Raw genomic sequence first — 24393 nt, 5'->3', positions numbered from 1 at the left:
AAGATCACAAGACATAATCTGACAGATACCATTAGGTACAATTGAATTTTGATATTGGTATGAATGAAATAAATCCTTGGGATTATAGAGTAACTCAGGTAAAAGTTAACTCAGGTAAGAAGTCTGTCGATCCAACACCTAACAGTGCTCCGGGGCCATAGTGGTAAATATTCACTGCCTCACTTATATGTTGTGTTATTTTTGTAATCTATGTGCTTTCAGATACATAACATAATGTGATTAAGTATGTCTACATGACATATTAACAAAATGCTATGATCATTTTCTAAAGTTTGTGTTGTGGTGAAATTTACATTCAAGTAAAAAGCATACAAAACAAGTTTGGTAATGTAAACTTAGCCTTGATTGATACTATATGTATGTTGGTATTATGCTTTCATGATTAACAATGAGTGCTATTTAATACTTTATCCTTTCAGTCAAATTAAAATAGATTAAAAGTTTTCAAAAACACTGGAATATTGGTTACAACGACAATGAGGAGAAATTACTTGTTGTTTCATATGTGTGTGTGTGTGTGTGATATTACACATGCTTATTGCAACTGAAATAATGCTTTGTTGGTGTGTTTTTGGTTTGTGTAATTTCCAGAAATTTGACAGCAATGATTCTTGAATTGAACGACCATACCGTCGTTGAACGCATTAGAGTGACTATCGGGTCAGGCCTCTGTAATGAACCCGGATGGACATGGCTAATATTTCAAAATTAGTTGGTTATGGATGCCAGGTATAATATGTCCTAGTGTTCAACTAATTCATTATATGGAGAAAATATGTTGATAAGTGACTAATCTCCGATGTCATGGAAAATGAGGTATTTATTTAGAAATAAAATGTTTGTTCATGTTGTACATGTATACTAACGGTCAGTACGTGTTACATTGACTGTGTGTGGTTAGTAAAATGCGCTTTGTGAATAAGCGAAAGGTGACATTTATTTCAAGCTGGTTAGTAGTGTCTGTGACAAATGTAGTCACTCCATGTATCCGGAGCCTCCTCGGACTGAATATTTTAAAAGCCAGTTCATTTCACATATAACCTCCAGCATCTTTGCAATTAACATTAAGCTGCAGACATACTGATAAATAAGGCAGTAAATCATTTGAGATGTTGAGAAAATTTCTGTCTGTACATATTATTGATTGGTTTAGTACATAAGGGAGGTTCCAAACACCTGGTTGAGAATTACAGACCAATATCTATCTTGTCCACTTTGTCAAAGGTTTTCGAAAAAATAGTCCATAAAAAAATTTACCCAACTATACATAATCAAATAATTTCATATCAGCATGGTTTCGTTCAACGTCGTTCAACAACTACGAATCTTCTTGTCTATACTACGTATCTATTCGAAAGCCTAGACAATAACATACAGGTAGACAGTGTTTACACTGACTTCAGGAAGGCCTTTGACAGGGTGGACCACCAACTGCTTCTTGAAAAGTTAGCTTTTAATGGCATACGTGGAAACTTATGGCGTTGGTTCAAGTCTTACATTACAAACCGCACTCAAAAAATCACCATAAAAGGGTACGAGTCACATGCTACTACAATTAGTTCCGGAGTTCCACAGGGATCCATTTTGGGTCCACTGCTGTTCGCAATATTTATAAACGATATAAGTTCCTGCTTTAACTATTGTAATATCTTACTCTATGCAGATGACCTCAAAATATATCATACTGTTAGTAATTACAACGACTGTGAGAAATTTCAGCAGGACTTAAATCGCTTCACGGACTATTGTCATGCCAATAAACTTAGCCTCAATATGGACAAATGTAAACTTATCAAATTTACAAAAAAAAGATTAACCCTAGATGACTCATATTATTTATGTAACACCAAACTAGCCATTGTCCATTCAATAAGAGATCTTGGAATTACATTAGATTCAAAGTTACACCTTGATCAACATGTTAATAACGTAACCAGCAAAGCTTTCAAGATGTATGGTTTTGTAATGCGCTCTAGTATCGATTTTCGTCTCCCAGGCACATATCTGCACCTTTTCAAATCACTAATTCGCCCCCAACTGGAACACAATGTAGCTGTTTGGAACCCTTATTATAGTAAATATAACGAGGCCCTCGAGACCGTTCAAAAAAAATTTCTCAATACTATGTACTATCGTTGTAATCGCAGTAGATTATCTTATCCAGAGTTACTAAAAAAATATTGTATGTTAGATCTTAGTTCCAGACGCTCGTTACTTGAAGCAAAAGTATTATATGGCATCTGTAATAATCAGTTTGACTGTATTGCTCTTAACAACAAACTCAGTTATAGAGTACCCAGTCGCAGTAGGCAGCGAGAGGCGCGCCCGCACCAGCTGTTTGTAACCGGCCGCTGCCGCACGCACGCTGGTGAGCGCGCTCCTCTACGCAGACTTGTCTATACTTACAATAAAAAATTTAATCACGTAGATATTTTTGGTTGTAGTTTAAGTGTTTATAAAAAACGTATTATTGATGTTTTAACAAACCCTACAATTTAAGTAGGTACTTCTTACAGTTTCTTACTTATAATGTATTTCCAGTACCTACCAAATATATAAATATAACTAACCATTCTATGTTGTTGTTGACACCGGGAGCCCTTAAGACTAACGGTGATTAGTTTAGCTCTGAATGAACATTATTCATAGTAATTAGTGGTAAGCGCCGTGGGCCACACATATGGTAGATATTATGGTAATTAGTGTAATAAGTATAACTTGTAGTGGCTGTTTGTTTACCTAAATAAATGAAAAAAAAAAAAAAAAAAAAAATTGGTTCTATGTATGAAAAATCTTATGAATGTTTATACAAATTAATTGCATACAGCTTATAGTATGTTGTGGTTGTTGTTTTGTTCATTGGGATGTTGGTTTAAGTTTGCATTGCAAATATTTTTCACAAAATGTCATGTTATAAAATGAACCAAAGACATATATTTAAACAGATTTACCAAACTAATGAAAGTTTTATTGGCATGACATTGTCAAGTGTTTGAGTTATTGACAATGATAATCATTTGTGTTCTAACAGTATGTTTCAGATGCATTTCATTATAACAAAACTTTATTACTGATGAAGTTTGATGAATTTCCAAGGTTAAAATCTTGTCAAAGAGATGGACATATTGAACAAGATATTTACTGAGCTGAGTATGACACTGGTAAAGCAGGTTGTTGCTAATGGTAAGCGAGGTAAATACTTTCAGGAGTCAATATGGATATTGACGGTCTACATGATACATGTCTTTTACATACAAGTGCGACTGGACTCTAAACGTTCCAGTCCGATAAGTGTTTTATGGGTGAATATTAAACGAAGGTAAATAGCTTGGTTAAAGCTTTCCAAATAACTATTTTAACCCATTCACTGCTAATGAACATTGACCGAAGAATATCATGTCATGAGCTACTGTTTGAAGTTATTGACGGTTTTCGTCTGAACTTGTAGTGTGTTATGGTACCGTTTGCATTAATAAACAGTACACTTTTATTACTTCTGGGTTTCATAAATCAGAAGTTATAAATAATAATATGTTTCACAAATTTTGTGGGTTCACTAAGTATGTATTTCATTGTTTTGAAAAATGCATAAATTGTGGTTTATTATGTTATGAACTCATTTATCTTACAATGTGTGCTTGCATGGCATTTAACAAAATTATTTAGTTTTGTGCAGGTATAAGTTAACCTGGATGATGATGTGTTGAGTTATCTACACATAAAATGCACATGCACAGCTGGAGAAAATCAACCATGTGTGTCTTGGGATTGGAAGCTTTATGGTTTAAGCATATGTGCCATGATTTGACTGATTGGTCATTATCAATATACACTTCATGATGGTTGAAAAATACAATTTGTGAAACCTCGATAACATGAACTTCTGTTCAGGCTATAGTGTAGTTCAATGTTGGCATAGTAAGAGTGTTGCCTTTATTTAGGGGCACGGAAGAGGCAAGCCAAGTTGCACATGATCATTTACAATTGGTTGCATAGTAGCAACTGCTTATTATTTTATATTTCCCATGTTAAGGGCAAATGCTGTTATTTCAGGTACCGTTTTCAGATTAAGAACTGACTACGAGTATATTCTCAGATTAGGAACTGAGATATAATTTTATGAGACACTCGGATTGAGAACTGAGTGTTATTTTATTTATATTACTTACTCTCGAGTTTGGAATCGAGTTGTGATTTTGTTTCATCCCAGATTTAGAACTGGGTTACTGTTGTCATACTTATGTGTTTTGTTAACAGGTTTGGCGACTAAATTAAACACATTGTGCTTGATTAATTTTATTAGACACTCGGATTGAGAACTGAGTGTTATTTTATTTATATTACTTACTCTCGAGTTTGGAATCGAGTTGTGATTTTGTTTCATCCCAGATTTAGAACTGGGTTACTGTTGTCATACTTATGTGTTTTGTTAACAGGTTTGCCGACTAAAATAAACACATTGTGCTTGATTAATTTTATTAGACACTCGGATTGAGAACTGAGTGATTATTTTATTTATATTTATATTACTTTCTCTCTTCAATGTCTGCTATAGAGCTTTAATTATTATGTGCTCTTTAAGAAGGGCTGTTACTTTAGTCTTGGCAAGGGATGCTATCCTTAATAGGCTACTTCCTGGCGCCGGTAATCGCAACAGAGGCTTTAAGGAGCGGCCTGTTGCTTGTCACTATCCTTCAGAGGATGGTTGTTACAGGTATTTGCAGTGTAGGCCTTAAGAGGCGGACCATTGCATGTCATATAAGACTATCTTTAAGAGGATGGTTGTTACTGGTATTTGCTGCAATGCAGGCCTTAAAAGGCGGACCGTTGCATGTGAGCTTAGATTATCCTTAATAGGCTAATTTTGTTACTGGTATATTTGCAGTGTAGGCCTTAAGAGGCGGACCATTGCATGTGATATAAGACTATCCTTCAGAGGACGGTTGTTACTGGTATTTGCAGTGTAGGCTTTAAGAGGCGGACCATTGCATGTGATATAAGACTATCCTTAAGAGGATGGTTGTTTACTGGTATTTGCAGTGTAGGCTTTAAGAAGCGGACCATTGCATGTGATATAAGACTATCCTTAAGAGGATGGTTGTTTACTGGTATTTGCAGTGTAGGCTTTAAGAGGCGGACCATTGCATTCCTTAAGAGGATGGTTGTTTACTGGTATTTGCAGTGTAGGCTTTAAGAGGCGGACCATTGCATGTCATATAAGACTTTCCTTAAGAGGATGGTTGTTACTGGTGTTTGCAGTGTAGGCCTTAAGAGGCGGACCATTGCATGTGATATAAGACTTTCCTTAAGAGGATGGTTGTTACTGGTATTTGCAGTGTAGGCCTTAAGAGGTGGACCATTGCATGTGATATAAGACTATCCTTAAGAGGATGGTTGTTACTGGTATTTGCAGTGTAGGCTTTAAGAGGCGGACCATTGCATGTCATATAAGACTTTCCTTAAGAGGATCGTTGTTACTGGTATTTGCAGTGTAGGCCTTAAGAGGTGGACCATTGCATGTGATATAAGACTATTCTTAAGAGGATGGTTGTTACTGGTATTTGCTGCAATGCAGGCCTTAAAAGGCGGACCGTTGCATGTGAGCTTAGATTATCCTTAATAGGCTAATTTTGTTACTGGTATATCTGCAGTGCAGGCCTTAAGAGGCGGACCATTGCATGTGATACAAGACTATCTTTAACAGGCTAGTTTGTTCCTGGTATCTGCAGTGCAGGCTTTAAGAGGCGGACCATTGCATGCGATATGATATTATCCTTAAGAGGACCATTATTTCTACTACCGATAAATGTTTTATCTATATCGTATCGTACTATTTGTTGTTGACCTTGAGAGGTTGGCTTGAGACCTTGTTTACAAAAGGATATTTTAATGACCTTAAGACTGATGATCTCAAGGTTACCTTGAAAGGGTTGCTTGCACTTATACCTTCTAGGGATCGCTGGCGAAGTACCGGATCCAGTAGAGTTGGAGGGAGTGCCTGTTCAAAATACCCAGTTGGAGCGAGTGCGTGCACCGGGCTCCGTGACAACCTTATCGTGAAGGGCTGACTTCTACGGTCGTTGCGCCTACAAGGGCAGTGGTGTCCTAGCCTAGGCAGCTCCGCACATGCATGAGACGTGTCCCATGTTAGCCTCTCACGAGTTGTACGCATTTGTGTGCGTGCATGCGAGGGAGTCTTACATCCTACAACGGAGAAGCCAATTGTGAGTTTGTTCCAAGTCTTTGCTTTTAAAACGACACAAATAGTCATTGTTACGTTAAGCGGTCAGTATGAACGCACCGCTCAATGGAAGGTTTGGGTTAGCTGCATGGGTATACATGCTAGAAATTTATCAAAATCTAATAAATCCTTCAAAGTTATATGACGTTATTCACAAGAAAATAATTTATGTTAGATGGTGTTACAAAAAAGGGGGTGGTTTATCTACCTGCCGCTAGATGTCACGCTCATCGCAATATTTTATTATTTTGCATAATTAATTGGTATTTATATCCTCTTGGTGTCATATGCACGTGAATTAAGCCTTTTGTGTATTTCAAGCAAGTGCTGAGCAGACTTGCATATCCTAACACCTCTCATACCACGGATTATTTGGTACCTAGCCTGGTCATGCTTTCTTACATTTGGTTCAGTCGGCTTAAGCCCTTACTCCAATTCGACTGAAATAGAACTAAATATCTTGGTGTAAGTTGACAATAACGAAATAGACCGTTTCAACGGAACTCGAGTCGAATTACTCAAAAGGACCAAGGCTTGTATATCGGCTGAGCGTAAAAGGTGCTTGTTCAGTTCGCAGAATATTGAACTGGTGGAGGCTACATCCACCTGGTGAAGACCCAGCTTGCTGCGACTGCGTTGGCTGTGGCAGACTTCAGTGGCTGCACTGATGACAGTGACCTGCGGGGCGCTGGTCGGGTCAGGCGATGGCCGAGCTAAAAGGCGGTATCGTAATTTAGCGGTCTTGACATCACTACGAGAACCGGGGATAGAGCAACACTATGACATCTAGAGATCGGTTTTTGCGCGTGATCGGCGTCGCGTATTACCTAAGTCCAAAACTCTGATTATTATTGTGATTCCCTAATAAATATTGTTTAAAATGGTGCTCTGGTGTTTTTACCCTTACATAATATATACGCGTTTGATACCTGATAAAACTGTGTTTTACTACTAGTTATAACTAGTGGAAGTGTGTGTGTAATAATACTAATAATATCTTTGGGTTAAAGGCTCGTTGATGTCTTTTGCTCTCTACAGCGAGTCAGTTTACATGATGAATATTTCAGTTCTATAATTGTCATAAAGTAGGTATCCAACATTAGAATCTGTTCGGAAAAAACTTTTACTCCAATGAAGGCGTAATTAGAGTGATAGAGAAAAATGCCCGCAATTTGCAAACTTCGATTTGCGCGGTTATAGCCCAGATCGTCTGTCTATCTTATTGGCGACCTTCCCGCGCAATGTATTCCGAGTGTTCCGACTCATAAGTAACAAATAGTTATTACAATACGAACACAGCATAGAATGATAAATGAAAACGTAATCAAGTGAAAGTTATTCGACTAAATTACAAAGCCTGGAGCCGAGCTTTGAATAATGAACTGTCGGAGTAAAGATCACTATAATAATTAATAGGTAGGTAGTTACATCCATGTACCATACTGGTTTATCATTACTTAACATGCCATATTAAAAAGCGCTGTTTATTGTAAGTTGTAAAATAGGTATTGTGATTGATATGAAAAATGTATTGAACTAGTTACAAAAAAATAGAGCCTTTTTAATTTTTAACAAGCAGAAACGTCTGCGATCGATGCTATTAAGCTTAGAATAAATTTAAATGTGAAAAAATTACTGTCTTGGGTGAGACTTAAACTCACGGCCTCTGGAGTATCGATCCAGAGGCCAGAAGACAGTGATTTTTCCACTTTTAAATTTATTCTAAGTTTAAATACAGACTTGGTCAATATTTCAAAACTAGGAAAATAGAGTTAGACCAAGATTATATTCAGCACTTTCTTCAAGCCAAATTGGTATCAGATCGGGTGCTAATTTAATTAGTTAAACCATGTTAAACAGAGGCATAAAATTCGCAAGAATTATGTACACCACGTTTAAAGTCGGGCCACGCTATGTTTTCATGCCAACTGCTAAGGTAAACTTACTGGTGCTCGACGCGATCCCAGTACTTGTCATCTTAAAACTAAAGTCATTGTCAATAGAGGTGACATCAGGGTGTCATCTATTAGGCATTAGCATGTCGAGCACTATAGTTCGTTTTTTTTAGCATTAGAAAGAACTTGCTTAGCTTTTCGGTGAAGGAAAACATCGTGAGGAAAACTGCATACATCTGCGAAGAAATTCAAAGGTGTATGTGAAGTCCCCAATCCGCATTGGGCTAGCGTGGGGGGACTATAGCCCAAGCCCTCTCGCGCATGAGAGGAGGCCTGTGCCCAGCAGTGGGACGCATATAGGCTCACATTATTATTATATAGAAAGAACTTGCAAGAAGGTAAGCGATCTTGACATGTCTTATAATTGAAAAACGCTTTTTAAAAATCAAAAACTATTACTTAAGAAAGCAGAAGATATCAATGATCGTATTAGATTCACAATTGTTACATATATGCCGTAACTTATTTTTAAAATGTGTTTTTCAATTAAAAGACACATCAAGATTGTTTACCTTATTTCTAATGCTAAAAAAACCGGCCAAGTGCGAGTCGGACTCGCGCACGGAGGGTTCCGCACCATCAACAAAAAATAGAGCAAAACAAGCAAAAAAACAAGCAAAAAAACGGTCACCCATCCAAGTACTGACCCCGCCCGATGTTGCTTAACTTCGGTCAAAAATCACGTTTGTTGTATGGGAGCCCCACTTAAATCTTTATTTTATTCTGTTTTTAGTATTTGTTGTTATAGCGGCAACAGAAATAGAAATCTCAACCTGTGAAAATTTCAACTGTCTAGTTATCACGGTTCGTGAGATACAGCCTGGTGACAGACGGACGGACGGACGAACAGCGGAGTCTTAGTAATAGGGTCCCGTTTTTACCCTTTGGGTACGGAACCCTAAAAACGAACTATAGTACGTTTATCTTACATGAAGTATGGAGCTTACTGGGATATGGATAAGTATGGACTTATGGAGCCTATAGAGTGGCCAGAGTCTAACACAGCAGGTTAGCCGGAACTAAAAACGTTATACAAAGACGTTAATTACATAATATTACTAAACTCTAAACGCGAATTCTTCTCATGGGAACCATTATGTAAAGATGCCAATTAATTTAAAAGGTCCACGGCTCATTCATAAATTTCGTTCTTCTGGTGATTTATATGATAACGATTGGCATGCATGGCTATCTTCGCCCATATCTAATTGACCGAGCGTTAGCGAAGATAACCGTTTCAACGTGGGCAAAAATGCTTTCGTACCTATGTCCGGATTACTCCGGATGGTCTCCTCTAAACTACAGGTCGCAATTCTGAATCAAATCTTGTGAAATTTGGTGAGCAGGTTCCATGATTAAATATATATTTTTTCAAAATCGCGGAGCCATACATTTATTCAGTTTTAAGTTGCACTCGCGAGGAGCAGAGCCACTAGGGATTATGGTATTCGAAAAGCCAGGAAATTAGAAGGGAACTAAAGATATGGCGCGCTGCGCGAAACTTGGGACGAAAGGTAAGGGCATTGCGCGGGTTTTTTTTATATAGTTTTACCGTTTTAAGAGGGCGCCTTAACAGCGTGATGATACGTCACTGTAAACAATCTCTCTACCTAGTAACAATTTGTCTAGCAAATATGCTCTAATCTTCTTATGCCACTTGGTATCATAGAAAGTGTTATTAAAGTCACGCATTTTGTGTAATTAAGGTTTTTATAATTTTATATTCCTCGAAGTTAAACTGCAGAAACACACTTAGATATAAGCGCACGTAAGCGGTAGGTACCTAATAATGAACTAAGAATTCTGGTTTTAGTTATTAGATCTGTTTCCGATATCATACTGATCTTTCAGTGTCAAAAGCGACATTTCTTCAACCAAATACGTCACTTTTGATATTTAATCAAATTATTAGATTGTTTCCCCTAGTTGTAACTATCTGTGAACCATATAAAAACGGTATGGTGCCGCTAAGGTCGTACATTTGCTGAGCTGAGCATCTCTCCGCGCACGGAATGCACTTTCATCTCACTCGAGCGGCACGCGCTGCAGTATTTAGGTCGCCATATCTGGTGTACGTGCGATTGTTGATACATGTTAATTAAGGATTAGTTCTGTTAGGTATTTTGATAAGACCTTGAATATCACTCACTCTGATTGGTTCATGCGAAATGAAGTGAAAGTCGTGTGTGACATGCGCGCCAATCATCAAGACGATCGTCCAGGTCATATCAAAACCAGTCTAGAACCGTAACATATTTGTGAAATCTAAATCGGACTCTAATTCGTGATAAGAATGTTAAACAAAACAAATCCGATTCCTAGCCGAAAGTGCAAGAGCAGGTAGTAAATGAGCTGACACGTAGAAATAAAAATCGAAAGTTGGCAATTACAATTATAATTCCGTGTAGAATTGTCAATTACAATTATTATACAGTCAACATCAGATATATCGGAGCGGCCAAGATCCTCACAAATATTTGAACACGCCTCTGTCACCTCTATTGTCTAGTCGTTAGAGTGCGCGTTCAAAATGTTCAAATATTTTAGAGCAGCGTTCAAAAACGTTTCTTATAGTATAAAATCGATGAAGCCCAGTTTATCTTTAAATAAAACCGCTGCGAATCGTGCATAAAGCCATCCTCCCTCGGCAAATTTTAGCTACCACATAAATATTAAAATTAATGTATTTTCCATATCTTATGCCATTCTTACCGCACTTTTAACTCTTCATATAATGGCCGTAAATTTATGTAAAACCTCTTTTAATTATAACTCAGCTTCAAAATGGACCGTTTTAAATGTTTTAATGTAATTAATTGCCTTTTTTAGTGTTTCACAGACAATTTACCAGTACGGCGATTACGTCAGTATTTTAGATATTTTCTAATTTAAAATGAGTTTAATGGGTTATTTATAAATGCGTTACAAGCCTCAATTGGCTATCAATCGATTATATTAATCTGTTATTTTGACTTATGTATTTCTGTTGCCGCTACAACAACAAATACTAAAAAGTACGGAACCCTCGGTGGGCGAGTCCGACTCGCACTTGTCCAGTTTTTTTTTATTTAGGTAGGTACATCTTTCGGAATATGTTTTAATTTCGTAATTTTTCCGCTCAGAATGAGAAGCTCTTCAATTTTCATTTCATTTCATATTTCTAAAATATGAATTTTGTGTGCAAAGTATTTTGAATTGCAACATACTCGTACTACCTATTCGTCACCCGCTTAGTCAAAAAAACCGGACAAGTGTGAGTCGGACTCGCCCATCGAGGGTTCCGTACTTTTTAGTATTTGTTGTTATAGCGGCATCAGAAATACGTCATCTGCGAAAATTTCAACTGTCTAGCTATCACGGTTCATGAGATACAGCCTGGTGACAGACAGACAGACGGACGGACGGGCCGTTTTTACCCTTTGGGTACGGAACCCTGAAAACAAGTGCAACCCATTGCCGCGAGGGTGGCATCATAATCATGCATAATATAAATGTGCACAGTTTTGAGAAGTATTTCGCTTCGCAGCACAATCTCAATAATGTGAAATAGAAATTGTCTCGTGTCGTCCGCTTATAAATCACTATAATAACCAACGTATCACTTTTATATGTCCCACACCGGATCATTAGTGTATGCCGAGAAAAAAGACCGGCACTTTGATGTATAATACAATTTTAAACCTTATACCGTTATATTTAAATTATGAAATTCATTATAATGACTGGAACATGTAGATATAGAAAGGAGCATTATGTTTTTCTGTTCTGTGTTATACTTGTACGAAAGATAATGTAGTGCGGAAGCTAAGCTAAATAAGCTATTATTTATTACAACATGGTTGTTCTAAAAACCTAATAAAATAGCATTTTGTGGGAAATCAAACTATCAGAAATATTTATGTTTTTCTTTTCTTTACAGTTAGAAAATGACTACGACAGAAGAAGACAAACGACGCTCGGGCACCCCGGTTTCAACGAGCACCAGACCAGATTCGGCCTCAACTCGCCGCTCCAAAACTTCCAGCAGGGAGGCCTGGTCAGCAGCCCGGCCCCGGCCCTCCAGTTCCAACAACCCCTGTTCCAGCAGCCATATGTCCCACAATTCAACAACATCATACCCACCAATATCCCTAACAATCAAAACCTCCCTCTAAACAACAACGGATTCTTTAACCAAGCACCCAACCTTCCGATCCAAAATACCTTCCAACAACAAAACTTGGCACAGCTCCCCCAAAATAACCTCTTGCAGCAACAACCGACTCTATCCACCTTCCAGAATAACCTACCTCTCCAGCAGAACACAGGTTTCAACAACCCCCTACAAGGCAACACTGTGAACATCGGACAGCAGAGGCCGACTCAAGCGGCTTTCCTGCCAACTCTGCCTCCAACACAGAGTCAGCCATTCCAACAAAGCCCTATTACCATCCAGCAAGCTCCTAATCTTGCTAATCTTGCTCCACAGAATCTAAACCTTAACAATGCCCAGATTCCCTTCCAATCATCTCTAGGCCAGGCCCCAATCTTCTCAAACGGACAAACATCTCAAATTCAAAACTTTTTCGAACAACAATCGCAAGAGAACCTGGAAAAACTGAAGGAACTCCAAGACCGACAGCGGATCATCCAGAAACATCAAGAATTTGTACAAAAACAACAGCAAAAGCAACAGGAGAAAGTAGAAAAACTTCACGAGGAATTCGTGAGCAAACAGGCAACAAAGACGTTGCCCACTTTTTCGACCACAGAACGCTACGACGATTTCTACAACAGAAATCAGGAAAAGCGCAGACCACTTCTCGCGCATGAAACGGATTTATTTAGGAAAGCTGTCGAAATGTACGAGAAGCAGCACCCCACTACCACCACCTCCACAACAACGACTACTACTACCACCACCCCGGCCCCATCTAGGTACAGGACCAGAGCTAAAACTCAAACTAAAACAAGAGCTCCACCCCAAGACCGGGAAAAGCAGAAACTTTACAACGAAATCAAAAATCTTTTGGAAGAAAGCGAAACTAAAGGCTTTGACGACAGCTTGAGAGCTAAAAGCGTAGCGCTGCTTCAAAAACCTGATATCCTCAAACAACTGAAAGTTGCTTTAGCTGAGAATCCCGAAGACTTCAATGAGAAAAACTTTACGTCGCGGGAGATATCTTTGAACGGGCAGAAATTCGAAGTTATAAGAACGACCAACCCCAATCTGATTCCTAAAGGCGCGATATCCGCTGATGGATCAAATTTACACATTATGACCTTACCATCACAACAAAAAGAAAGCAGAATTAATTTCGATGATCTCACAAAAGGTGTTTTGCCCCCCGGTGCCGACTTCGAACTAATACGACAATCCGACAACGGAAAACTTGAAGAAGTTTCCAAAATACCGAGCACTATTCAAAATAAGAAGAAAGTCACTTTCGTATTCCTTGAAGAACAGGACGATGGCTCATACAAAGTGAAAGGTGTCAAAGCAAACGGACAACAAACTGAAGAAGGACCTGAAGTGGAAAACATTTTAAACAAGATAAAGAAAGGCGAAATCAAACTTCCAGGACCTACTAAAATATCCAACGCAATTTTCAGTTCCACGACATCTAGTCCAGTCACAGATGCTACAGATTATATAGCCGAGTCGTCCCACCACCCTTCAAGCTACTCGAGCTTTGTCACCACTTCGAACTACGGGACATCGGGCCATACAAACCCAATCATACACACAACACCTACACCATCATACCGAAGCACCACTCTGGCAACGAGAAATACTCAACCTCATACTTATAATACGCCTACAACTAGAAGTGTAACGACAACGGAGAGATACGTCGCTAAATCCACTTCACCTTCATTCGTAGCTTCTAGAAACACCTTCAGTCCATCAACGAGGAACAGCTTCCCAAGCTCAACTCCATCTTACGTTAGTTCCACGCCTTCTTACAGCGGAGAAGATTTAGTCGTCATAGGATCAAGCTCACTCCCTCCAAGCGTGGATGAAGGCAGTTCACATCTTCAATTTTCTAGACAAGCGAACCCTGGTCTAGTGGACATACTGAAAGAAAACGGGTTGTTCGCTACTGCTAAGTATTTGAAGCAATCAGGGTTGGATACGATTTTGAATGAGACTGGGCCGTATACGATTTTCGCTCCGACAGACAAGGCTTTCAGGACGCTGCTGGTGCAGCTTGGAGGCCCTGACCGAGCCGAGGAGAAGTTCCGAGACAATCCGAGACTGTTAAGTGGGGTAAGTTATCACAACTTTTTTTTAGTTTTAAGATAGAACGTTAGATCACACTTACACGCGATTAATAAACTAGGTACCATTTTTTTTGTTCGTGGATAATTTAATTGCACGTCATAATAAAATATTTTGGTCAGTTTCCAACAATAATTATTTGATGCATTCACAACACATGCAGTGTATGAGAAAAATGGTATAAGTGTTAGTATTTGTCTACATTAAATATAATATTATAAATTGGAGTTCGGTCCTTATCATACACAGGCATGAGGTTAAACATCGTGCAACCAGCAAAATACATAATTCCCATTCCCCTTCCTCAGCTACTTCTGCACCACGTGATCCCCGGAGCGTTCGACATCGCTTCTCTACAAGACGAGATGACCGGAGTATCACTCGCGGGCACCCAACTGAGGGTCAACCAGTATGACATGCACGACGTTGAGTGGAACGAGGTTCGGGTGACAACCATCAATGGGGCGAGGGTGCTGGATGACAAGAAGGATATACATATTCCGCAGGTCAGTAGTAATTAGTTGATCAAATGGATATCTATCGGACCAATCTCTTCAAGAAGTGATTACTCTCTCTCGAGATTGCTCTTTGGCGATAAGGCCGTCTGTGTCTGTGACCTCTTGTCTTCTTGTATTATTTGTGTTTCCATGTACGTCTATCCTGAGGTAGGTAGTGCAATAAAGAAGATTTGTATTGTATTGTATTACTCTCCTTTCCCTCGCTGGAACTGGAACCCAACTCTGGGATAAGAATGAAAAGATATGTATATCCCACAGCCACTACTGTGAGTCATAACATAAACATAATAGCCCCCAGACCAACTGAGAAGTCTTAGAACTAATTATCTCATGATTTTTCAGGGCATCGCGCACGCAGTAGACCGGGTGATGTTCCCGCTGCCCGTTGGAGACCTGGTGCAGACCTTACAAGCAGACAGAGACAGGCGATTCACCACGTTCCTAAAGGCCATACATGCGAGCGGATTCGCGGAAACTCTATCAGGTAAAGATCATTTACCATCTCAGTCTTACTTCAATGGGAATTTGCATAAGTTTACATTGTGTTACCCTATATTCCGTTAAAAACTAATAGAAGTTAATGTTACGGGCAGTGGGGAGAGACTCCTAACTTCGGGTAAACTCTGCTCCGTTCGGCTCAGAATTGCTCCGAGCAATTATTAGAGCTGACACAACTTGGCGTCCCTTTGCGTGCACGACCACAGATACGATAATGGCTTGAATTTTGGCCACGCAATAGCCGAAAGCGATAGTGCCTTAGGTTAGAAAGTAAGGAATAAGTTAGGAAGTGTCCTTTCTTTTCTGTACGGTAGTAGGTACCTACTATTACTTATTCTGTGGTACGGGTTCAAAGGTAGGATGGGAGTCGCTCTCCAAAAACTTGTCTGCCCGTTCTTAGATTAGATTGCCACAACGAATCGATTTTAAATGCGACCAAGCTAATAGCGTTTCGATGAATCTTCATGAAATTCGTTTTTACTTTCCAGAAAGCAAAACCTACACAGTATTCGCACCCACCGACGCAGCCTTCGCTCGCGTCTCCCCTACTGAACTCGCGCGCTACTCGGAAAAGAGCGCTGCGCGAGCGCTAGTAGCTCGACACGTGTTGCCGGGAACGCTATATAGCGCCGGCATGCGGTATTATCAGCTCAGGAATTCTATGGAGGAAGCCACGCCGCTCACGCTACAGAAGAATGCTGGTGAGTCTTGTCTATCCTCATTACTAGCTAGCATAATCTACACCATTCGCCCCAACTGCAATAGACCTCGAACGCTACTCAGTGGACGCGGACGCTGGTTGTAGGCCACCAGGCTACAGTAGACGCTAGTTAGTATTTGATGTGTCACTACTATGGGACACATTTGTTGTCAGATACTATCAAAATAAAGAGATCCCACAACATATTTTGATATTGAAAGTTGATAAAAACGCAAAAAGATTTCTGGTGGAGATGGTGGGACTATAAATAAGAACTTGTAAGACCCTGCCCGTGGGGTATTGGTGAGGGCTATCGACGGAAACGCTGATGCAGTGGTGAAGATATTTATTTTCTTCGAGGACACAAAGAGTCGGTCTTACAAATTATGTCACCGTGTTTTCGTGACGGTGGTCAGGAGCAGAAGGAAGAGCAGTTCAGTTGCAAAATTGGAGAAAATGGTGTCTAAGTTGGTAGTAGTGGATCGCGCGGCCAATCAGGGGTGGCTTCTGTAGGGAGCCAGGCCCTGATTGGTCCCGCGAATCGAAGTTTGCACAGATAAGAACAAATTGCGTAAAGAATGGGTACAATTAGGTGATGACTTGAAACGGGATAAATAAATGAGATAAACTAACAAGTGCGGCGCTGGCACAGTGGCGCCACAAACTTAAGGATTTCGTTTTTAAACCCAAATCACGCCCTCCAACTTAGGTAAGCCTAAGCTCAGTAATTTGATTAGTACCAATTTTACTATAATTGACTTTCTGTCCGCAGGCCGCATAAAGGTGAACAACGCGCAGGTGATAACCCACAACATCCCAGCGACAAACGGCGTCATTCACGCGGTCGACACCATCCTGTAGCCGCCATCTTGTACACCTGAACTTATCTGCTCTGTGGCGCGAACGTAAATACCATAGACAATGAATCTTATTGAAACTTGAATCACTGGGTAGGCCACATGAAGGGGATAGCACGATACTAGAATAGAGGATTTGTCTCTCTCGCGCTTGCTGGAAAGAGACGAATGATTCTGTTCTGCAAAGGCAACGTGCGTCTAGTGCAGCTGGGATGTGTAAAAACAAAAAGTAGAGAGTCGGACCAAACAACCTTTGCAAGGTATTTGTAAGGCAAAGTATGGGAATGTCATCATGAACGAATATCTATGAAAATATAAAGTTTTTAGAGGCACTTTCATACTTCGTCACTTCAAAGTCGATGCAGAGTTAGTTTAGTCGGACTAATGTTTCCATTTCGTAATTTTTTTCGCAAAAAGTTTCGGAATTAAAGTAAAAGTTTCGTGGTAATTAGTAACAAATCGGGTAAATTTGACCTGTTTGCACCCAGTAACGTGGTTTTATGATTGGTAAATGGTTTGTTAGAATTACTTAAATGGCTACAGCGCCGACGGCAGATAAGTTACAGGTTACCCGCCAAATTAGCTTCAGTGAAGCTTAGTCTCCATTTTGTTTTTTAAAATAACTCATCTGTTGTCTATGGCTCATAAACTTTATAAGATTTACCGACACTTAAAATGAATAACCTTGAATTTTAAGTGTTATATTTAATGAAAATTAAAACAAATGGAAACATATGACAAATGGCATAATGCGCTCAGTGTCAAGTGTCATATAGTGTACACTTTAAAAACGTTATTGAGTCCATAGACATCATAGATGAGGCCAAGGTTTTTTTGAGGATGAGTACCGAAAGTAATTATTAGAAAAAGTGACCTATCACTGTTTACAATGTCTTATCTTACCCAGTAATATTCTTACAAAGTGTTGAATAATATACATTAAGATTAACGTTTCAAAACTGTTTGAAAAAAGTAAACAATGGGCAAGTTAAGTATTAGAAAAACAGCATTTAAATTTCTAACCACTGGTACTTTCTGCCCCATATTTTAATTACTTTAAGACTGTAAATATAACTAGAATAAGGCAATAATTTATAAACATGCGTTAATGTTTTTGTAAATAAAATCCATAACTTAAAACTTTGTTGTTTTATTAATTGTCAGAATGCATGTCGAAAAAATCTGATCGAAGTAGGTAAAATGTAATTATATAAGGTTATCTAGGTTAAGTAGCAATGAAGCAAATAAGAATCTACATAAAGAATCAATACAATAATACAATATTTCATTGAGTGGGTCAAAATTCTTTTCGTTGTCTCGTTTCTGACCACTCTGTCACGCATCTGTTTTTGTCTTTTATCAAATAAATAATAAAAGTTGAGTGCTATTGCATGTGTTTCTAGCTGTAGATTATAATTCTCTTAAGAAAAATATAATCCTAATTTCATCCCATAATTCAAAAAATATAGACAACGAAAAGAATTATGACCTAAGTATCAGCAAATAATCTCCAAGAAAAGCATAATATAAGGAAAAAAATATATAATTATTAATACTGTAGGTGCCTAATTAGCAATCACAAGTAACTACAGTACCTAATAGTAATTGATATTATTTAAATGCACGCGTGGTTTATACAAAAATAGGCTTTAAAATCATGTCAATAAGTCCGCACGCGCGCTCGGCCTACAACATAGATCTAAGTTATTTCTCGATACACTGATGTTAAGTTTATTTGGTGATGAAGATAGGGTAGCGACGGTATGTTAGCGAACCTATTATAGATAATTGATTGTGTATGGTTCATGATTGTTTGATGGCTGACAGACCAGTTAGGCCTTGTATACTAAACTGAAGTTATTCTCGCAGAATCATGTATTTTCAATCCTTAGCTATATTCTGCAGTGTAAATCCAGAAATAGCAAAAAAAATATTGCTTAATCCAAGTAAATTCTGTAAAATCCTCATGATTTATATAATCAAGTTGCAGTTGCACAACATGGCTAAGGGTAGAAAAACATCCTGTATCATTAGTATCATTACTTAAACAACATCAGTGCAGCAAGATAGCAGACCTAACAATAACAATCTATTCATAGTTAAAAATCTACATAACCACTCCGATCACACTCAGGATTACATATAACACACACACACACTTAAGTACACTTATTGCTGTTTCGAAGGTTTCAAGATTTGTGACTGAATTTAGCCAGCATCATCTTCAACTGTGCTATTTCATCTTCCTTCGCTGCCAATTCCTCTCTCAGCGACTTGATAGTATCATCTTTATTCTCCGATAGGGTCTTAAGTTCTTCTAAAAGTTGTCTAGTATCAAGCCGCTTTGCTGGGCGTCGTTGGACTAGTTTACCTATGATGTGGGCAATTTTGGGGTAGTTGGCGGTGAGATGGGCGGGGATCTGGCCTTTCCGTAGGTCGGTGATGGTCTTCACTCGCTCCATGTCGGTGCTGAAAGGCTCTATCATTTCGAGGAGGATGATGCCGAGGCTGTACATGTCACTCTGAAAAAAAAGAAAATACATGTTTGTTTGGCTTTGTACGAACATGAACGTCAGTTTTAGTATATATATTGTTAACCATAAATCTTTTTTTTGGCTGAATGGCTTTTGAACGTCCATGTTACGTCTAGTTTTCACGGTAGACCGAAATGTACGAAATTTGGCTTAAATGTCAATTTTAAAACAACACGAATTTAAGGCCTCCCGTCACGTCCACTCACGTCACCGATAATTGCATGCGATTTACATTACATTGCGGCATTTGTTCGATCGATTAAATTTATTGCACCTAGTTAGCTGGCAACTATCTAAGATCGCATACAATTTGTTGCAACGTGAGTTTAAAGCCTGAGCCAGCATATAAGCAATGGACATGTGCTGCAGTGAATTTCTCCTTCACTGTTGTCTCTACAATAATGATTCTACATTGTTACAATAAATATAAAACAAAAAAACATTGTACTTAACAACCTTGGATTAGCAATCACCAGAATAAAACAACAGGTAGTGTAAGCACTTTCAAGGTATGAGGGTATGACCTCTGACTCCTCTGAGGCACGATCAATAAGCAAGTAAGAGTATGTAACGTTGAATGAAACGCACGTTTGTATAATGGAACACATTACATATAACGAAACTGCCAGAATCGTCTATGACCTCGTGTACACGTTGCACCAGAATCGTCTATCACGTTGTATACATAATATATCAGTTCTGAGGGCCTACTGTGAATACCGATTTTAGAAAATTGCGGGGATCTTTCACTTTTACTCTCATTATGACGAGAAAAAACTTCGGTTTTCGCGGTTATAGCCCTGGTTTTTATAAGGCGTTTGAGCACAAGACATTGTATACTCATTTTATTAGGCAAAGACAAATTTTGGATTGTGTTGTTTAAAAGTGCAACTATTAGGTTAAAAACTAGAAGCACGCGAAACAAGAAATGCCTGTTTAAAAAAAAAGGCATTTTCTTGGGCCATATTATAAAAAGCCTGATGGCATCAAGGTTCACACGCTTTAGAATAGTAATTAGTAATCCAGAGATCTAGGTTTTTAATCTTTGCACTTTGTGCCTGATTGTAAGAGGACTGGTTACCATAGCCTTTGCAGAAGTGTGTTGCAATTTGCAAACTCTTTAAAAATCTGTGCATTCGTTTTTTGAGAGAGTAAGCAACTCTTAGAAAAACCTAATTTAGAAACCTTGAGAAAAACAAAGATAATTCAACAGTAGGAGATAACAAATTGCAATTAATATAAAGATATAAAACATACCTTAGGGTTGCACTGTCCCTCCAACTGCTCAGGAGCTGCATACAGGTGTGTACCCAGCGCTAATCCACTGTGCGACTGCTGCAGCGGACACGCCAGCCCGAAGTCTCCCAGCTGCACCAGCACTCCCGTCTCACTCTGTGCCACAAACACGTTCGAAGGCTTCACATCATGGTGGATTATACCTTTAGAGTGTATATAGTTTAACCCTTTCACCAACTGTGTGAACATATCTATGAGAACATCAATATGTGTCCACGCTACAGGATATTTTGTGTCCGGGGATGTGTCAAATCCAGAGTCATCGCCTGAAGACAGATCGGTAGAACTCTTACGGGATGTAGACATGAGGTTGTTGCGGTCATCAAGCCATTGCTTCAGAGTTTGTTTACAGAATGTCATTTGGATGTACAGTGTAGCCCATTTTAAGTTTACTCGGGAGCAGTTCTCGTACTCTTTGCTGTCGAAAAGTTTGCAAACGGCTTGTTCCTCTTGAGGAGAATCGGAGTCATCATCACTCTCGGATTCGTCAAAATCTTCTATAGAATTGTCAGATTGCTCTTGACTGCTTGAGTTTTTGAAGGAAATAATGAAATCGGACTGACTGTGATGCTTCGTAAGTTCCTTAGAGTTATGAGTTTTGAAAGACTTGACTAAATTAAGCTTTGAAGACAGCAAACTGGAGTTGAGTGCTGAGAAATCATCACTGTCCATGTCCATTTGATATTTACGTTTCTTCTTTGTCACATTCGATTCTATCATCGGTTCAAGCCAGGCAGCTTTGTAGTTAACTATATTCGGATGGTTCAAACTAGCCAGCGTTTTAACTTCGGCCAAATGAGTCATTATAGAGTCGACGTCACAAGACTTGATGAACACTTTCTTCACAGCATACTCAACTCCATCTAATCTGTGTTTGGCTTTGAAAACGCTACCGAAACCTCCGCCAGCGATGTAGTATAATTCATCAAATTCTCTATGGTATCTGGACCATTCTAAGCAAGATGGTTGATTGATCGGCCATGACGCTGGTATCGTTATTGGTATTTCGGAACCAGTTGCCACGGTAACTAGCTGGTACAGAGCTCGTTGGTATTGGCTCCTCATGGCCTCAAACTCTCCCATAGCGTACGAGTCATCTATAAGATGCATGCTGTGCAGTTTCTCGCATATAGTGTTGTACAGTTGGTTTGCTCTGGTCATGTCTTTTTCGAGGAGTGCACAGAGCTGTTTGACGAGGGATTGGATGAGGAGGCTGATAGGTGTGGTGGCAGCTGATTGTACTATTTCTACTTGTTGCATACTCTGGTGCAGTATGTACTCATGTTGGCTGTTTTGATTTAAACCTGAAATGAGATAGAGGGATGATTAAATTGATGCTATCTATTTCAACAATTTTTAAATCAACATTAGATAAATTAAAGTCTATTTTTTTATTCGGTAGACCGAAATGACATTTCATAGTATGAACATAAAATGTCATTTCATACTATGAAATGTCATTTTAGTCTACCGAATAAAAAAATAGACTTTACAAAGATATATTGATTTAGGTCTAATGATCAATAATTTATTTATTTATTTATTATTTATTTAAGCCTTTTATTTTTCCTTAAATAGTTTGCATAATAAAAGTTTTCTAATAATATTGTTGTTTATATTAAGGACCCCTGTCGGTTATAGGCCTCCTCCATATCTTTCCACAATGATCAATAATTAGTAGTCATTTTATAATTTTTCATAAATAATACTAAGTAATATTAAAAATATTTTTTAATGAATTCATGCTTCTAGTTAAATTTACTTAACTCTTAAATCAAAGATTTCTAATATTCTAGTATTGATTGTGCATCGTGAGAAAGATCAAGTTGACCCTATTTGTTTTCTAAAGCCCGATTTAGACAGTTCAATACTGGCATGCTGTTTTCGTCACATTACGGTATTTGGTAGATCTACTGAATTTATTGTACAGTTGCCATCAGATATATATAGGAGCGGCCATGGTGCTCACAAATATCTGAACACGCCTCTATTGTAAAGTCTTTAGCGTGCGTGCGTATTTTTGAGTGCCTCGGCCGCTCCGATATATATATCTGATGGCGACTGTAGGTACTCTGTAGTTAGGATATGTATTGAATATTGCATGCAAGTTCTTGAACCATTGAAATGGGGCTTTATACTAGAAAATTAGTATTAGTAGCCTATTTAAACATTAGTTTAAAACATTACAAAATACATTCACATTATACCTATCTAAAAATATAATTCAATTAAGTCATAAGTACCATGTGCCACGGTAGAAAATACTAGAAGGAATAAAGGATTTAGGGTTGTTAGTCAGGATCAAGGCTACTGTATCCATAGAGGCAGACTTATTTTATAGAATTACATTAAATTTGACTGCGCGGGAAAACATTCAAACAATTCCGAGACGTAGTTTTAATCGTGTTGTTTAGAAACGTATTGTGGGATTGAAGTAGGTAATCTTGATTGTAGCTAATAGGTATCGTTAGTCTGAACGTTCAAGGTTAACTGCGCTGTGTGGTAAAGTTAAAGACGTTTTATGGTTCTCAAAACAAAAGAGGCTGGTTTAACCTTAAGTAAGTATTCCTTACCTAAATCGAAGGCTTTCACGGTGGCGAGAGCCTCCCATTTGTCCTTTTTAGTTTCCATTTTGTATTAGTTCTGTGACCCAAGTACTGATTGCAAAGTTTTCGTTTGAAACAGAATACCATTTTATGGCAAAAACTATAAGTTTTTGCTAGAAGGCATAGTTTTTCCTGAGCATATTATAACAAAACACAAACAATTCACACAAATTCACTAACTACATAATAATTTCATCATGACACTGATTTGGTCATAGAGTTTTTGTAATTTGTTTTTTGTTAGTGTTGCCAGCGCATAACCTCAATTACATACGGTATGTATTATGGAAAAGGACGGTTTTCGGCAAAAATTAAGAGACGGAATCATTCGTGTTCAAAGAAAATGGTCATAAAATATCAGATATTGGTCAGGTCGCATTGCAATAACTTTAATTTTCCTGTCTTTTAACACTCAATTTAGCCCTTTAACTTTAACAGATCCCAAAATGAACTCTCCTCGTACTTGTTGCGTTATGCCCTTAGATAAAGAAAGACAGGATTTTTTTTTACAAATCCCAAAAGGAATCACGCTCGACTCAACTGCTTAGAATGAAAGAGATAACAAAGAGACGGCAAGGCATTAAAAAGGGCGGAAAACCGTTAAATTTGTAACAGACTGGCAACTTTTTATTTTTTTGTAATCACCACAGATAAGAAAACGGTCTATGGTTCGCAGCTGTTCGTAACTGACGTAAACTGTATTTGATTCATTTGATTATTGTTTCCTTTGAATTATTGCATTCAAATATATCTTACGGTGTCATATATACTTGGTCAACCAGATTTTGACAGTAGAAAAAGGCGGCAAATTTGAAAAATGTAGGCGCGAAGGGATATCATCCCATAGAAAATTTGAATTTCGCGCCTTTTTTTACTGACAAGATTTGGTTGACCAGCTATATAAG

General features: G+C 38.4%; 2 protein-coding genes across 2 annotated transcripts in view; one reads left to right on the top strand and one right to left on the bottom strand.

The window, feature by feature from the left end:
• The window catches only part of LOC134648313 (uncharacterized), a 33351-nt gene extending 15686 nt beyond the window's left edge, over positions 1–17665 (top strand). Inside the window, exons 2-6 of the mRNA XM_063502807.1 lie at positions 12137–14467; positions 14788–14985; positions 15340–15481; positions 15984–16196; positions 16968–17665. Of these exons, the coding sequence (XP_063358877.1) occupies positions 12137–14467; positions 14788–14985; positions 15340–15481; positions 15984–16196; positions 16968–17056 (2973 nt within the window). The 3' untranslated portion in view covers positions 17057–17665. The remainder of the gene's footprint in view (positions 1–12136; positions 14468–14787; positions 14986–15339; positions 15482–15983; positions 16197–16967) is intronic.
• Positions 17666–19003: 1338 nt separating this feature from the next.
• Positions 19004–23717, bottom strand: LOC134648145 (eukaryotic translation initiation factor 2-alpha kinase 1-like). Its single transcript, XM_063502624.1, has 3 exons — positions 23456–23717; positions 20844–22186; positions 19004–19574 (listed from the first exon to the last, which is right to left on the bottom strand). Exons 1-3 carry the CDS (start codon positions 23511–23513, stop codon positions 19242–19244), a joined length of 1734 nt encoding a protein of 577 aa, XP_063358694.1. The 5' UTR covers positions 23514–23717; the 3' UTR covers positions 19004–19241.
• Between the last annotated feature and the right edge of the window lie 676 nt (positions 23718–24393).

This window comes from Cydia amplana, chromosome 5 (genome assembly GCF_948474715.1).
Source record: "Cydia amplana chromosome 5, ilCydAmpl1.1, whole genome shotgun sequence".
In the NCBI taxonomy this organism is placed as follows: domain Eukaryota; kingdom Metazoa; phylum Arthropoda; class Insecta; order Lepidoptera; family Tortricidae; genus Cydia; species Cydia amplana.
Note: the sequence above shows the minus strand (reverse complement) of the source record. Positions and strands in the feature narration are given on the sequence as shown.

Excerpts from the sequence above, each read along its gene's own strand:
- LOC134648145 (XM_063502624.1), bottom strand. The coding sequence starts at position 23,513 with ATGGAAACTAAAAAGGACAAATGGGAGGCTCTCGCCACCGTGAAAGCC. Across the intron at positions 22,187-23,455 it reads CGTGAAAGCCTTCGATTTAG|GTTTAAATCAAAACAGCCAA; the intron begins GTAAGGAATACT and ends ATCTCATTTCAG. Across the intron at positions 19,575-20,843 it reads AGGGACAGTGCAACCCTAAG|AGTGACATGTACAGCCTCGG; the intron begins GTATGTTTTATA and ends CTTTTTTTTCAG.